The 18,053-nt window shown below is 41.8% G+C and overlaps 1 protein-coding gene across 1 annotated transcript in view; it reads left to right on the forward strand.

The window, feature by feature from the left end:
- The window catches only part of LOC124606140 (diuretic hormone receptor-like), a 185,472-nt gene that overhangs the window by 135,740 nt on the left and 31,679 nt on the right, over positions 1-18,053 (forward strand). Inside the window, exons 7-8 of the mRNA XM_047138105.1 lie at positions 5,412-5,482; positions 17,660-17,788. Of these exons, the coding sequence (XP_046994061.1) occupies positions 5,412-5,482; positions 17,660-17,788 (200 nt within the window). The remainder of the gene's footprint in view (positions 1-5,411; positions 5,483-17,659; positions 17,789-18,053) is intronic.

An 18,053-nucleotide genomic window follows, 5' to 3' on the forward strand; every position in this document is an offset into this window, starting at 1 on the left:
TCGCATGTAGTTACCAGTTGATATGGGTAGCTTGGCAACAAACTATGTCCTAGTGCTCTCTAAAGTGGCGCTTTGTCCAAAAGGGTGGCCTCGTTTTCGGAATAATCAAGTCTTACTTTCTTTTCTTCCTCTGTTTCTTATTTTATGTTGCATAGTGAAGAACAGATTGGAAAAGACTGCGTAGGTTGTTGTATTGCAGGAACAATCGGGTTTTACTTCTGTGTTCATAACATCTTTTCTGTACGCCAGATGTGTCAGAAAATGATCGCAAAAAATCAAAAATACTATCAGTCAAATAAATGCCCGAGACTTCACGCAGATGTGAAGGTCATCATTAACGAAAGCTAAAAGATGTTGATATATATCACAAGGCGAACCTCAATGAAAGTCCAGGGTCGCAGCTGTACTATACTTTAAATACTCTCGGTTTTACCTCCTTTCTTTCCATTATAAATTGTTTTTTTTATATTGTAAAAAAGATCTGTCATTAAAAATATACAAAAATTGAACAAATTCACAAGTATGAAAATTATTCCCTTTTTTCCGCCGTTATGCCCTCTTAAGAGAGAGATTTTGAAAGCAGATTTTAAGCTGTAATCAATATCCAGGATCCGCTGTTGTCTCTGATCATAAATTTTTGGTTATTAACTGCAAATAAAAACTGAAGAAGTTACAAACATGTAGGAAATGAAGATGATAAGATTCGTCTAAATCTAAGGAAGCATAGCAAAGTGAGAGTGTAGGTGGGAGGATCAGCTAATGATCGACAGAAACAGGGAAAGGAATATTTTAGAACACGAAGGGAGTAGCTTTGAGAAATGAAATATGGAAGGCAGCTGAGGATTAGAGACATAAAAAGGCAGAGCCTAGTGGAAATCTCTGGATACCACAAGAAATACTGAATTTAATTGACCAAAGGAGAAAATATGAAGACGCAGTAAATACAGCTAGTGAAAAGGAACACAGGCGTCTAAAAATGAGTGACAGAAAGTGCAAAATAGCTAAGCGGGAATGGCTAGAGGACAAATGTAAGGATTTAGAAGCATTATAATAACTCTCTGAGAATAATTACCTGTCGCGTACTTTGTGTGCCAGTTAAAATGGTTTTTCATGACTGATTTTCCAAAGGATGTCAATAATACTGCATGCGTCAGTTCGACTTAGCCCTTTAAGCGCTAGGAATGAATTAACGGAGCAATATCGCATTTCACCACCGACAGCAGACTAATGAATTATCCTCTATGGGAATTACAGTAAGTATACGAGTGCAGGTTAATGACACATGGACGGCACGTAGAAGTTTGGGTCTAGCCGTGAGGCCTGCAAGAAAGTCGACCGCTCGCGATTTTCGGGAAATCCACGTTCGATTCCCAATCCGCAAATTTTTTTCAATGCCGTGATTGTTTTCTACAACTGGAGATTGCACTTATTCGCAGCTGCGAGTACATTTCCTGAAAATAATTTGTGCCGAACATGTAGATACGTTATTGGAGGTTACATGAACCAAGGTACTTCTTTGCTCCATTCCAGCTGATAAGAGAGGTACGAGAGGACACTTCAATGGAGTGTGAATAGACTGCATCAGAAAACAGCCAGAGGCAGCGTGGACGGATGTAACTTACAACTAACTTGCGAATTTTCGTCGTAGAGGCCTATGGCCAGCTGTGTATATCATCTGGCAGATAATCGAAGTGATGACCATAATTATTCTTATTATTGTTCTGAGCTACAGTTAAACAGGAAGATTCCTTAAGGATTAAGGAAAGTGGCGAAAAAGACTCTTACAGTTTGCTAGGAGTGTGTGGAATAAAAACGGTGAAAGGTTTTAAAGATCAACTCAGATGGTTGTCGGACGGAAACTGTCGATGTTGGGAGATGCGTAACAAGAGACGTCATCGAGCAACTGACACAGATGCTGACACAAAACCGACATCTGTCGCTGAGACATATCGATGTAATTATGGGTTTTTGGAACGGAGCTGGCGACGTCACTCATAAATAATTCTATATCAGGAATCATATTATGGATTTTCACTAACACGAATGGACATCAGAGCAGAAAGTAACACGGTGTAAGTTGCTGGAAATAGTGCTGCCAATTCTATCCGGAGTAGCGTCGTCAACAGTTATGCACAACTGTCTGCAGCACACTTAGTCCAACATCCAAAGATGTATGCGTGCTGTACTTAAGTTAACTTTAACAGAAGTATTAGGCTGAAGTTTTAAACTATCAAATCGAAATTGAACTGGGCTTGAGTCACAAATGGTGCAGTATGAACACAGGAAGAACATAGATACAGGAACCATTGGTATAACAGTTCTAAATTGTCGTAGCTGTGTTGGGAAAGTACCAGAGCTCCAAGCGCTAATAGAAAGTACTGATGCTCAAATCGTTATAGGCACTGAAAGCTGGCTAAAGCCGGATATAAGCTCAGCCGAAATTTTTGCGAAGAGCCTAACGGTGTTCCGAAAAGATAGGCTAAACACGGTTGGCGGTGGAGTGTTTGTTGCTTTTAGAAGTAGTTTAACTTGTAGCGAAATTGAAGTAGATACTTCCTGTGAGTTAGTATGGGCAGAGGTCATTGTTGGCAATCGGAATAAAATAATAATTGGATCCTTTTACCAAACTCCCAGTTCAGATGATACAGTTCCTGAAAGGTTCAAAGAAAACTTGAATTTGATTTCAAACACGTACCCGACTCATACGATACCGAGTACGCCTCGATATGTAGGCGAAAATACATGTTTAATTCCGGAGATACGCATAAAATATTATCCGAAATTGTGCTAAACGCATTCTCTGAAAATTATTTCGAGCAGTTAGTTCACGACCCGATGCGAATAATAAACGGTTGTGAAAACACACTTGACCTCTTAGACACAAATAATCCTAAGTTAATAACCAGCATCAAAACCGATATAGGGATTAGTGAACACAGGGTTGTCATAGCGAGATTGAATATTTTAATCCCCAAATCCTCGAAAAAGAAACGAAAAATATACCTATTCAAAAGAGCAGAAAAAAATTCACTTGACGCCTTCCTGAGAGACAATCTCCACTCATTCCAAATTAATAATGTAAGTGTAGACTAGATGTGGCCCAAATTCAAAGAAATAGTATTGGCAGCAATTGAGAGGTTTACACCAAATAAACTAACAAACGACGGAGCTTATCCTCCTTGGTACACAAAACGGGTTAGAACACTGTTGCAGAAACGACGACACAAACAGTCAAATTTAAACATACGCAAAATCCCCAAGATTGGCGATCCTTTACAGAAGCTCGAAACTTACCGCGGAGTTCAATGCGTGACACCTATAACAGTTTGCACAACGAAACTTTGTCTCGAAACCTGGTAGAAAATCCAAAGAGATTCTGGTCGTATGTGAAGTATGTTAGCGGCAAGAAACAATCAATGCCTTCTCTGCACGATAGCAATTGAGATACTATCGAAGACAATGCTGCCAAAGCAGAGTTACTAAACACAGCCTTCCGAAAAGCCTGCACAAAATAAGACGAAGTTAATATTCCAGAATTCGAATCGAGAACAGATGCCAACATGACAAACGTAAAAGTAAATATCCTCGGATTAGTGAAGCGACTTAAAACACTTAATAAAAGCAAGTTTTCTGGTCCAGACTGTATACCAATTAGATTCCATTCCGAGTACGCTGATGCATTAGCTCCATACTTAACAATCATATACAACACTTCGCTCGACGAAAGATCCGTACCCAAAGACTGGAAAGTTGCACAGGTCACACCAATATTCAAGAAAGGTAGTAGGGGTAATCCACTAAATTACAGGCCCATATCGTTAACGTCGATATGTAGCAGGATTTTAGAACATATATTGTGTTCTAACATTATGAATTACCTCGAAGAAAACGGTCTATTTAAAGACAGTCAACATGGGTTTAGAAAATATCGTTCCTGTGAAACACAACTAGCTCTTTATTCACATGAAGTGTTGAGTGCTATTGACAAGGTATTTCAGATCGATTCCGTGTTCGCAGATTTCCGGAAGGCTTTTGACACTGTACCACACAAGCGGCTCGTTGTGAAATTGCGTCCTTATGGAATATCGTCTCAGTTATGTGACTCGATTTGTGATTTCCTGTCAGAGAGGTCACAGTTCGTAGTAATTGATGGAAAGTCATCGAGTAAAACGAAGTGATTTCTGGCGTTCCCCAAGGTAGTGTTATAGGCTCTTTGCTGTTCCTTATCTATATTTACGATTTTAAAGACAATCTGAGCAGCCGTCTTCTGTTGTTTGCAGATGATTCTGACGTTTATCGACTAATAAAGTCATCAGAAGACCAAAACAAACTGCAAAACGATTTGAAAAGATCTCTGAATGGTGCGGAAAGTGGCAGTTGACCCTAAATAACGAAAAGTGTGAGGTCATTCACATGAGTGCTAAAAGGAACTCGTTAAACTTCGGTTACACGATAAATCAGTCTAACCTAAAAGTCGTAAATTCAACTAAATATCTACGTATTACAATAACTAACAATTTGAATTGGAAAGAACACATAGAAAATGTTGTGGCGAAGGCTAACCAAAGGATGCGTTTTATTGGCAGGACACTTAGAAAATGTATCAGACCAACTAAGGAGATTGCCTACACTACACTTGTCCGTCCTCTTTTGGAATACTGCTGCGTGGTGTGGGATCCTTACCAGGTAGGACTGAGGGAGTACATCGGTAAAGTTCAAAGAAAGGCAGCACGTTTTGTATTATCGCGAAATATGGGAGAGAGTGTGGCAGAAATGATACAGGATTTGGGCAGGAAATCATTAAAAGAAAGGCGTTTTTCATTGCGACGGAATCTTCTCACGAAATGCCAATCACCAACTTTCTTCTCCGAATGCTGAAGTATTTTGTTGACACCAACTTACATGACGCGGAACGTTCACCACGGTAAAATAAGTGAAATCAGAGCTCATACGGAAAGATATAGGTGTTCCTTCTTTCCGCGAACTGTACAAGATTGGAACAATAGAGAATTGTGAATGTGGTTCGGTGAACCCTCTGCCAGGCACATAAATGTGATTTGCAGATTATCCATGTAGATGTAGATGTAGAAATTAACTTAGAAAATATTAAAGGGATATTCGGCAGTACCCCTCGTTGATGGTTAAATAAATACTCTGTTTGTTGTGTATTAATCTTTGTATTATATCTCTCTGACTAGTAGCGTAAATAAAGCTGTAAGAACGATATATGTTGTCCTGCAGTTATTATACAATACGTAAAACCCCTCGATTCTTTTAGTTTATGATTCTGCAAAGGTTCACGTTGTTTCCACCCCTTTGCAGGAAACTGTTAAGAGGAACGATTTAATTTCTCTTGTAAGAAGTATGCGTTATATACATCATTGCCATTCATTCTTGCTACTGTCTTTCAGGCTGCCCTGCTCTCTTCGTGGCGATGTGGGGTCTCGTGAAGACTTTCGCGCCAAGAGAAAGGGACACTCAGGTGAGCAAAAAGAAAATAAAATAAAATAAAGAAATTAGAAATATACATGAGACAAATGTGTATGGCACCACTGTTTGAGATTCATACGTTAGTAATATATCTTTTGTACACAGACCACCACAATTTGGTTTACCTGAAAAGATTTCACGCTTATAGCATGCAATAGTTGTATAGGTTTTCATTAAGTGTCTGCAGGCGTTACAGAGAGTATCGTCAGGTTACTGTATAAGTTCGCAGCTGTTTGTTTTGAATGTTGATACAAGAGTTACTTTTTTTTTATTTCAAGCCATCGGTCTTGAGACTGGTTTGATCCGTCCCGCCACGAATTCCTCTCCAGTGCCAACCTCTTCATCTCAGAGTAGCACTTACGACCTACGTCTTCAACTATTTGCTGTATGTATTCCAATCTCTGTCTTACTCTAGAGTTTTTGCCCTCTACAGCCCCCTCTAGTACCATGAAAGTCATTCCCTCATCCCTTAACAGATGAATTAACATCCTAACCCTCCCCTAGTCAGTGTTTTCCACATATACCTTTCCTCTCCGATTCTGCGCAGAACCTTCTCATTCCTTATACGCTACTGGCCATTAAAATTGCTGCACCAAGAAGGGATGCAGATGATAAACGACTATTCATTGGAAAAATATATTATACTAGAACTGACGTGTGATTACATTTTCACGCAATTTGGGTGCATAGATCCTGAGAAATCCCTACCCAGAACAACCACCTCTGGCCGTAATAACGGTCTTGATACGCCTGGGCATTGAGTCAAACAGAGCTTGGATGGCGTGAACAGGTACAGCTGCCCATGCAGCTTCAACACGATACCACAGTTCATCAAGAGTAGTGACTTGCGTATTGTGACGAGCCAGTTGCTCGGCCACCATTGACCAGACGTTTTCAATTGGTGAGATATCTGGGGAACGTGCTGGTCAGGGCAGCAGTCGAACATTTTCTGTATCCAGAAAGGCCCGTATTACCTGCAACATGCTGTCGTGCCTTATCCTGCTGAAATGTAGGGTTTGGCAGGGATCGAATGAAGGGTAGACCCACGGGTCGTAACACATGTGAAATGTAACGTCCACTGTTCAAAGTGCCGTCAATGCGAACAAGACGTGACCGAGACGTGTAACCAATGGCACCCCATACCATCACGCCGGGTGATACGCCAGTTTGGCGATGACGAATACACGGTTCCAATGTGCGTTCACCGTGATGTTGCCAAACACGGATGTGACCATTATGATGCTGTAAACAGAACCTGGATTCATCCGAAAAAATGATGTTTTGCCATTCGTGCACCCAGATCCGTCGTTGAGTACATCATCGCAGGCGCTCCTGTCTGTGATGCAGCGTCAAGGGTAACCGCAGCCGTGGTCTCCGAGCTAATAGTCCATGCTGCAGCAAACGTTCGTACAGATGGTAGATGTCTAACAAACATCCCCATCTGTTGTCTCAATCCCTGAGACGTGGCTGCACGATCCGTTACAGCCATGCGGATAAGATGCCTGTCATCTCGACTGCTAGTGATACGAGGCCGTTGGGATCCATCACGGCGTTCCGTATTACCCTCCTGAACCCACTGATTCCATATTCTGCTAACAGTCATTGGATCTCGACCAGCGCGAGTATCAATGTCGCGATACGATAAACCGCAACCGCGATAGGTTACAATCCGACATTTATCAAAGTCGGAAACGTGATGGAACGCATTTCTCATCCTTACACGAGGCATCACAACAACGTTTCACCAGGCAACGCCGGTCAACTGCTGTTTGTGTGTGAGAAATCGGTTGAAAACTTTCCTCATGTCAGCACGTTGTAGGTGTCGCCACCGGCGCCAATCTTGTGTGAATGACCTGAAAAGCTATTCATTTGCATATCACAGGATCCTCTTCCTGTCGGTTAAATTTCGCGTCTGTATTACGTTATCTTCCTGGTGTAGCTATTTTAATGGCCAGTAGTGTATTTATCGTCCATATTTCACTTCCTAACGTGGCTACACTGCGTAAAAATACTTTCAGAAACAACTTACTGACACCTAAATCTATACTCGATGTTAACAAATTTCTCTTCTTCAGAAACGCGTTTCTTGGCATTGACAGGCTACATTTTATATTGTGTCTACTTCGACCATCAGATATTTTTCTCCCCAAACAGCAAAACTCATTTACTACCTTAAGTGTCTCCATGATCTAACTACTTCAGCATCACCCGATTTAATTCGATTACGCTGCATTATCCCCATTTTGCTTTTGTTGATGTTCATCTAACATTCTCCGTTCAAGACATTGTCCATACCATCCAGGTCCTTTTTCTATCTCTGATAGAATAATAATGTCATCGGTAAAACTCAAAGTTTTTACTTCTTCTCCGTTTCAGCACGTTGTAGGTGTCGCCACCGGCGCCAGCCTTGTGTGAATGCTCTGAAAAGATAATCATTTGCATATCACAGAATCTTCTTCCTGTCGGTTAAATTTCGCGTCTGTAGCACGTCATCTTCGTGGTGTAGCAATTTTAATGGCCAGTAGTGTATTATCAGTCCACCTAATATTCATCATTCGCCTGTAGCACCACATCTCAAATGCTTCCATTCTCTTCTGTTCTGGTTTTCCCACAGTCCGAGTTTCACTTCCTTACAATGCTGTGCTCCAAGCATACATACTCAGAAATTTCTTCCTCAAATTAAGACCTATGTTTGATACGAGTAGACTTCACTTGGCTAGAAATACCCTTTTATGCAGTGCTTGTTGGCTTTTGATGTCCTACTTGCTCTGTCCGTCATTAGTTACTTTACTGCCTAGGCAGTAGAATTCCCTAACTTCATATACTTCGTGACCATCAGTCCTGAAGTTAAGTTTCTCGCTTTTCTCATTTCTGCTATTTCTCATTACTTTAGTCTTTCTTCGACTTACTCTCAGTCCACATTCTGTTCTCATTGGATTGTTCATTCCATTCAGCAGACCATGTAATTCTTCTTCACTTTCACTTACGATAGCAATGTCATCCGTGAATTGTATCACTGATAAACTTCCACCTTGAATTTTAATTCCACTCCAGAAACATTTTTTAAATTCTGTCATTGCTTCTTCGATGTACAGACTCAAAAGTAGGGGTGAAAGACTACTGCCCTGTCCTACATCCTTTTTAATCAGAGCACTTCGTTCTTTGTTGGCAACTCTTATTATTCCCTCTTGGTTGCTCTTGTACAAACTGTATGATACTCGCCTTCACAGTAACAGACTCTCTGCCCCTCCATCGTATTCATAACAAATCCTACTCCCGTTATCCAATTTTCTGCTGTCGCTGATATTACCCTATACTCATTTCACTGACTCCTAGTATATGTACATTGAGCATTTGCATTTTTCTCTTCAGATTTTCTAGCTTTCCTACCACATTCAAGTTTCTGACATCCACGCCACGACTCGCAGAGCGTCATCCCTTCGTCGGTTATTCAGTCTTTTTCTCATGACCTCCCGCTTGGCAGTCCCCTCCCGGAGAACCGAAAGCTGGACTATTCCAGAATCTTTTGCCGATGGAGAGATTATCATGACACTTTTTCAATTACAGGCCACGTGTCCTGTGGGTACACGTTACGTGTCTTTAAGGCAGTGGTTTCCATTGCCTTTTGCATGATGCCTCTGATCATTGCTTATTCTTCCGCCTTCATGGGCAGTTTCGCACCCAAAGGATAGGAGAGTGCCCTGAACCTCTGTCCGCTCCTCTGCCCTCTTTGTCAAGGCCTTTGGCAGAATGAGGGTGACTTCTTTTGCCGAGAGACTTCGGCCGCAAATGCTGATTATTAATCAAAATTTAAGCGGTGGTGGGTGTCGAACGAGTCACCGAGGTTGTTTTCTGGTTTCTATGGTTCCTTCATCGATTTTAATTTTTATTTGTAGTCCACTGTTGCTATTTGATTTTACATATTGTCAGTTTATCATCTGGAGAGAATGAGTGAAGCTATGTGCTTTAGGAAATGGAGTGTGACGTGGACTTCAGTAAAGGGAAGGCAGCGAAGGTGGCAGACAGAAACATTTGTGCCAAGTATGGGGGCAATGCCATCGGACAGAGAACGTCAAGAAAGTGATTTTCTCGTTTTAATGGAAATGGAAATAAAGTACCATGCTTCTTGACACAGCGTAGGGGAACGATGGGGGAGACCCGCACCGCTGTACTAGGCAAGATCCTAATGGAGGTGGTCAGCCGTTGCCTTCCTCCGACCGTAATGGGGATGAATCATGATGATGAAGACGACACAACAACACCTAGTAATCTCAAGGCGGGTGAAAACCCCTGATCTCGCCGGGAATCGAACACGGGACCCGACCGCGAGACCGCGAGCTGCAGACTCTCGTTTTAAGGAGTATTTTTTTGATATTAGTTACAGTCTGCGTTCTGGAAGACCTCAGCCTTTGATGAAGATCGTTTCAGGACATTAATCAACAATGATCGAAGTCAGAGTATTCGCGAAATGGCAAATGTGATGAACTGTGGTAACTGGACCTTCGTGCGACATTTGCGTGCATATATATATATATATATATATATATATATATATATATATATATATATATATATATATGTCATTGGATGGCCATATGGGCGTGTCTGCTTTCCTCGTCCTCAGTTCGGTCGTGAACACCACCGACCATTTATAACCTGTATTTTATTGCCTCCACAAAAGATTTGGTGAACCAGCGACGGTGTGGTGTATTAGGAATTGCTTTCTGAAGTGTAGCCATCACTGCTGTCATTTATTGTCAACAACTAAGACGTCTTGCAGACGCAGTCCAAGAACGACTATCAGGAAAAGTGGGTATAGTGATGTTCCTCCGCGACAACGTACTCCCGAATTTTTCTCGTTTGACTAAAACATTACACAGGAGTTTGATTGGGTAGTCTTCCACACCCACGGTATTCACCTGACCTTGCACCCTTAGATTTTCAGCTTTTCCGCTCTCTATCGAACAACCTTCAATGAACTTCCTTTATGGATTAAAATGAGATTCGAACATTGCTGGACGAATTCTTCGCCTAAAAAACCACGTGATTTCTATAGTCGCGGAATGAAACACTTACTCCAGCGTTGGAAGACTTGTAAATAGCGAAGGAGAATTTATTGTTGATTGCTAAAGTCTCTGCTATGTGTATTTGTTGTGTTTATTAAATTTATTAATAAATGCTACGAACGTATGCATCAACCAAAACTAATCCTTCCCCCTTCATCAACTACCCGCCCTGTACAACCTCTTCCTGACTTTTACCTCATGATTTAGAGTAATAATAACCATAAATTAAATATGAAATTCCTATCCATCCACCCCAAGGCAGACAAATACAGTTACATGTGTAGTTTGTGACTAGTGTACGAAAGCTCGATACTTTGGGATGTCTGTTGCTTTAGTTTGATACACAGAAATGAATCCACCCTCCCCCTCCCCCACCAAAAAAAAAAAAGAGAATGTTTGTAGTATGCTTAAACAATGTGAAATAGTCCCATTGTGCTAAGTTCTATATGTAATTCGAGCGTTATACAGAAATAATCGACGATTCTATGAATTATATCATAAAGAGATACCCTCCAAGCCTGCGACGACCGATTCACTAAAAGTGTCCCTCGAGTGAATACTAGTATTAGACTTTAGCGTTGCAGGGTGTCTGTTCGTAACTGGTCTTGATCAACCGAGTTACTCTTTTGCTTTGTTTAGTTGCAACTAAAAACTGCAACTAGATCTTTAAGATGAAAAAATCCTTCTCTTCGTTTTTGTGATGGTGGCAACACATTTTACTATTATAATCACTAATTACTCTCCTTCTCTAAATAGCAAAATATCTTTCCACTGACGTTTGGGAAAGTGGCTGTAGTACGTTAAAAATATAAATGCAAGTTCCTTAGGTGTTGTGGCCAGATCATCAGGTCCTGCCACAATGGGTTTTTGATTCCAATCACATTCTGCAGAGATTTCACTCATTTAGTCGAAGTCACAAACATACTGTGTGCCTTGTTTAAAAGTGGATTTCTGCCTCGAAGGAAGATCCAAGTACTACGTCTGCAAATTGCGCCCCTTTCGCCTGACACGTAGATTACGATGGTGTGCTGAAAAGTAACGCCTCCGAACTTTTTATTCTGTTCTCGGTATCGGTTGAGGTATTTCATGTCACGCATATTACTCGGTCGACTTCACGGCTTTGCTGAGGCAAGTCGCAACCGTCTGCCGCTAGAGAGCTCCGAACGGTAGTGTATAACATGGCGGAGTGTAATGTAAATGTGTAGGTACATAAGTAACAGCGTGCTGTAATCTAGTTTCTGAATTCGAAGAGTTCGTCCACACATTAAGCACCCTCTCCTTCAGCATCGCAATACCAGTCGACGCGCAAGCGCAGCGACATCTGCAGTTATCCAACGCCTGACGTTCACTATCATCGACCACCCTCAACAGTCGTGAGCTGGCCCCATCTGATTTTCATTCCTCTCCAAAATTTAAAGGAGAAATTATATAACTTTACTTTGATAGTGTTGAAGCGATGACAGGCGAGGTGAGGTTGTGGCTGCGTAAACGAAGTCAAACATCATACAGTCACGGTATCAAAAAACGTGCGTGTCGTTGGGAGAAATGTGTTCATCACCAGGGTGACTATGTTGAGAAATAAATATGTATACATGAAGAAGAAAGAGGTAGAATCTTAATAAAGTTGGGTTTATTTAATAATAGTTAATAGTTTTTAGATAAAAGATTCGGAGGCATTACATTTAAGAGCGCCCTCTTATTTTAGTCAAAATTCTGTTCAAATCTTCATCTACAGGGTTGTCAATTGATAGTGATCGGGCCAAATATCTCACGAAATAAGCATGAAACGAAAAAACTACAAAGAACGAAGCTCGCCTAGCTTGAAGGGGGAAACCAGATGGCGCTATGGTTGGCCCGCTATATGTCGCTGCCATAGGTCAAACGGATATCAACTGTGTTTTTTTTAAAAATAGGAACCCCCTTTCTTTATTACATATTCCTGTAGTACGTAAATAAATATGAATGTTTTAGTTGGACTACTTTTTTCGCTTTGTGGTAGATGGCGCTGTAATAGTCACAAACGTATAAGTACGTGGTATCACGTAACATTCCTCCAGTGCGGACGGTATTTGCTTCGTGATACATTACTCGTGTTGAAGTGGACCGTTTACCAATTGAGGAAAAGTCGATATCGTGTTGATGTATGGCTATTGTGATCAAAATCCCCAACGGGCGTGTGACATGTATGCTGCTCGGTACCCTGGACGACATCATCCAAGTGTCCGGACCGTTCGCCAGAGAGTTACGTCATTTAAGGAAATAGGAAGTGTTTAGCCACATGTGAAACGTCAACCACGACCTGCAACAAATGATGATGCCCAAGTAGGTGTTTTAGCTGCTGTCGCGGCTAATCCGGACATCAGTAGCAGACAAATTGAACGTCAACAACGACCTGCAACAAATGATGATGACCAAGTAGGTGTTTTAGCTGCTGTCGCGGCTAATCCGCACATCAGTAGCAGACAAATCGCACGAGAATCGGGAATCTCAAAAACGTCAGTGTTGAGAATGCTACATCAACATCGATTGCACCCGTAATATATTTCTATGCACCAGAAATTGCATGGCGACGACTTCGAACGTCGTGTACAGTTCTGCTATTGAGCACAAGAGAAATTACGGGACGATGACAGATTTTTTGCACGCGTTCTATTTAGCGACGAAGCGTCATTCACCAACAGCGGTAACGTAAACCGGCATAATATGTGCTACTGAGCAACGGAAAATCCATGATGGCTGTGACAAGTGCAATATCAGAGATCTTGGCGGGTTAGTGTATTGTGCGGCATTATGGGAGGAAAGATAATTGGCCCCCAATTTATCGATGGCAATCTAAATTGTGCAATGTATGCTGATATCCAACGTAATGTTCTACCGATATTACTACAAGATGTTTCGCTGCATGACAGAATGGTGATGTACTTCCAACATGATGGATGTCCGGCACATAGCTCGCGTGCTGTTGTAGCGGTATTGAATAGCATATTTCATGACAGGTGGATTGGCCGCCGAAGCACCATACCATGGCCCGCACATTCACCGGATCTGACGTCCCCGGATTTCTCTCTGTGGGGAAAGTTGAAGGATATTTGCCATCGTGATCCACCGACAACGCCTGACAAGATGCGTCAGCGCATTGTCAATGCAGTGTGCGAACATTACGGAAGGCTAACTGCTCGCTGTTGAGAGGAATGTCGTTACACGTATTGCCAAATGCACTGTAGTTAGCGGACATCATTTTGAGCATTTGTTGCATTAATTTAGTATTTACAGGTAACCACACTGTAACAGCATGGGTTCTCAGAAATGATAAATTCACAAAGGTACATGTATCACATTGTAACAAGTGAAATAAAATGTTCAAACGTACCTACGTTCTGTAGTTTAATTTAAAAAAACCTTCCTGTTACCAACTGTTCGTCTAACATCATGAGCCATATGTTTATGACTATTACAGCGCCATCTGTCACAAAGCGAAAAAAGTTGTCCAACTAAAACATTCATATTTCATTACGTACTACACGAATATGTAATTAAAAATTTTGGTTCCTATTTAAAAAATGCAGTTGATATCCGTTTGACCTATGGCCCGCCATCTAGCGGGCCAACCATAGCGCCATCTGGTTTCCCCCTATAAAGGTAGACAAGTTTGTTTCTTTGTAGTTTCTTCGTTTGACGCTTATTTCGTGAGATATTTGACCCGGTCACGATCAATGGACCACCCTGTATATTTTCGAATGCGGGCCCTAGAAGGGAGTAGAATAACTATTCGGACTAACACAGTTCAGTTTCAGTTATCCTTACAGTATCTGGTAGTCAAGAAAGTCGTAAATGTCACTAGACACACAAAAGATGATGATATGATGCAAGAGAAATATGATGTTTCTTATCATCCCCTTCGCCATTAAGTAATCCACACATCAGCTGTAAGTTCTCGACATGAGGGATATTCCTCAGTGGCGTAGAAAACGTTACTTGGTAGGCTATACGGACATCCTAGTCTGCAAACGAACAGTGAAGGAGAATCAATTAAAAATGTAGCCACATTATGTCACTTTAAAGAACAATAACGATAGTAGGGAAGGCAGAGAGAAAGAGAGTGACTGAGAGAGGGGGTGGCCAAGAGGGGGGGGGGGGGGGGGGGAGAGGGTCGGTAAACTCGAATATCGTAAAGACTCAAGCATTTCGAAGAATTCACTTTCCCGTCAACTATCAATTTATAAACGCAAACGTCATACTATTTACGTAGTGTAAGCTACATCACAGAACCTATCATCTTCCGATTTGTTGAGAAGAATTTGGGAGTGCTGATGAGAGATCTGCTGTGCAAAGACTGGAGGCGGTGGATATTTTAAAGGTAGTGAAATTCAAATTTACACTTTCAATAACATTGTCTCTCAAGTACCCAGTTAATGAATCAGAAGGACTAAAACCAGATTCTAGTTGTGTCTGTAGATATCTTTAGTTACTTAATAGACACGAGTTTTGGTTCTACTATAGCTACACTGATGAGCCAATACATTATGACGACTTGCTTAATGGGGTGCTACTGAACATGGGAACGAAATACAGCAGTGATAATGCTTACCATAGATTCAACAAGTCATAAGTACGTTTCCGAAGGTACGTGGCATTAGATGTCCACATGCAGGTCGCGCAATTCCTTTAAACTACGTGCCGATACTTAGCTGGAGCCCGGTAGCGTTCCACATAAGTTCCATAGCGTTCATCAGGCGAATCTGGAGGACCATATACCATAGCGAATTCACTCTCATTATCCTTAAACCATCCTAACACGATTCTGGTCCTGATTCGAGGACAGTAATCGTGCTGGAAGATGACATCGCCATCAGGGGTGGCATCAAGCATAGAGTAATGCAGGTGATTCAAAATAATGTACGTAGCTGTACCTTATTTTACTACAAAGTGTGCCATGGAAAGGTCCACTATTGCATAATTACTGACTCAACAGGCTTATGTCCTTGACCTGGTTCATGTTTGGAGCAGCATTCGCCTGGATGCCCTTCGACCTTATGCAACAACCAACGTGGTTCATCCAGTACTGCAACAAGTTCGCTTTTATCCACGGTACAGTGGCTATGATTTCGTGACCATTGCGGTCATAATTGATGATGTCTTTAGATCGACACGATAACACGTGGGTGTGGTCTGCTGCGGAGCTCCTTATCAAAGTATGTGAGATGAGCAGTGTGCTAGGAAACACTTCGTCTTGCTCCTGCACCGCCATCGTCCTCACAAGGGAACCTCCCCATCACAGCCCCCTCAGATTTAGTTATAAGCTGGCACATTGGATAGGCCTTGAGAAACTGAACACAGATCAATCGAGGAAACAGGAAGAAGTTGTGTGGAACTATGAAAAAAATAAGCAAAATATACAAACTGAGCAGTCCATGCGCAAGATAAGCAACATCAAGTATATTCTTGGCTTAGTAGCGCCGTGGTCCCGTGGTTAGCGTGAGCAGCTGCTGAACGAAAAGTCCTTGGTTCAAATCTTCCCTCGAGTGAGAAGTTTAATTTTTTATTTTGAGACAATTATCAAAGTTCAGGTACACATAATCAACTTCGCTCTCCAAAATTCCAGTTCATGTTCAGATTTGCTTGGACATATGCAGGATTTGACGGTCTACACGCGGAAGAATTTGAAAACGTTAAAAACATATGTTTTGACAGAGCACAAAGAAAATTGTGCGACTGTAAAACTGTTGCATTTATTTGTTGCAGTTTATGTGACACACTCTTATATTTTCATCACTTTTTTGGGAGTGATTATGACATCCACAAGAAAACCTAAATCGGGCAAGGTAGAAGAATCTTTTCACCCATTCGCCAAGTGTACAAGTTAGGTGGGTCGACAACATATTCCTATCATGTGACGCACATGCCGTCACCAGTGTCGTATAAAATATACCAGAGGTGTTTCCTGTGGAGGAACTGGTTGACCTATGACCTTGCGATCAAATGTTTTCGGTTCCCATTGGAGACGCACGTCCTTTCGTCTACTAATCGCACGATTTTGCGGTGCGGTCGCAAAATACGGACACTAAGCTTATTACAGTGAACAGAGACGTCAATGAACGAACGGACAGAACATAACTTTGCGAAAATAAAGAAGGTAAAATTTTCAATCATGGGCAGACTTGAACCAAGGACCTTTCGTTCCGCAGCTGCTCACGCTAACCACGAGACCACGGCGCAAGTGAGCCCACAACGTACTTAATGTTGCATATCTTCCACATGGACTACTCAGTTTGTATATTTTGCTTATTTTTTTCATAGTTCCACACAACTTCTTCCTGTTTTCTCGATTGATCTGTGTTCAGTTTTTCAAGGCCTATCCACTGTGCCAACTTATAACTAAATCTGAGGGGGCTGCGATGGGGAGGTTCCCTTGTCAGTGATGAACTCCGCTGCAGATAGCGAAGTATTTTAGAAGCAGGCTAGCATCCAGGCCCCAGGTTCTGTCGTGAGATGTGGACGTCCAACAATTTGTGGGTTCACAGACTTTAACTACTTTCCACAGATGTTCGTGACTGTACCACTTGAACAGCCGACCAGCTTCCCACTTTTCTGAGAAGCTTGTTGCTAGCGGTTCGCCATAACACTCTGCTCTTTCTCAGAGTCACTTGTTGCGTAAGATTCCACATTTGCGGAACGAATCATCGTTACAATTATTCTCCATTTGTCTCTGCCTCACTTGTAGACTTTCCTTACCTCATTAGGCGCCCACAGTTTCAACAGGCTTCACTGTGCCTCACGGTGGGCATTGACGACAATGTTTTGGTCATCAGTGTGTCTGTTCTCTTTCCCTAGATTTCAGAGGCAAGTTTGCGTGAGACGTTTCATAGTAACAGCCACGTACAGTTTTCAGCTGGTAGGTGGATGTGGTATTATGTTAGTGAATGTCCTTCTTGGCTGCTATTCAGTAATCTATACAAAGAAAAATATATCATTCTTACAGATTATCTAGACTTTTTAGACACATTGATATTATCCATAAAAACTTGATACAGCATAAAACCTTATATTTTCTCGACAGCAGGACAGCAAAAATGGAAGGATTTATTATGTATTGCGTTACACAGGTGCAGACGACGGAACCGCTGATGCGACATTGCCCTTGGATGAGCCCCGACAGCTACGACTGGCTATTCCAGGCTCCAGCCATCGCCGTACTGGCTCTCAACCTCATCTTCCTAGTCATGATCATGTGGGTGAGTACGCCGCACGTCCGGAGGTAAACTGGCCACAGATTTGATAAAAAAAGGAAAGGAAAAGAGATTATGATTTAACGTTCCGTCAACGACATCGTAAGAGACGGAGCAAAAGCTCCAGTTTGGTAATGACAGGGAAGAATACCGAATGCGACATTTGTGATACAACCTGCACGGTGTTTGCCTTCAGCGATTTTGGAAAACTGTAGAAAACCTAAAGCTTTGCTGAAACTTCTTGATAGATTAAAATTGTGTGACGTACCGA

The sequence above is a fragment of the Schistocerca americana genome, chromosome 3 (assembly GCF_021461395.2).
Source record: "Schistocerca americana isolate TAMUIC-IGC-003095 chromosome 3, iqSchAmer2.1, whole genome shotgun sequence".
Taxonomy (NCBI): Eukaryota; Metazoa; Arthropoda; class Insecta; order Orthoptera; family Acrididae; genus Schistocerca; species Schistocerca americana.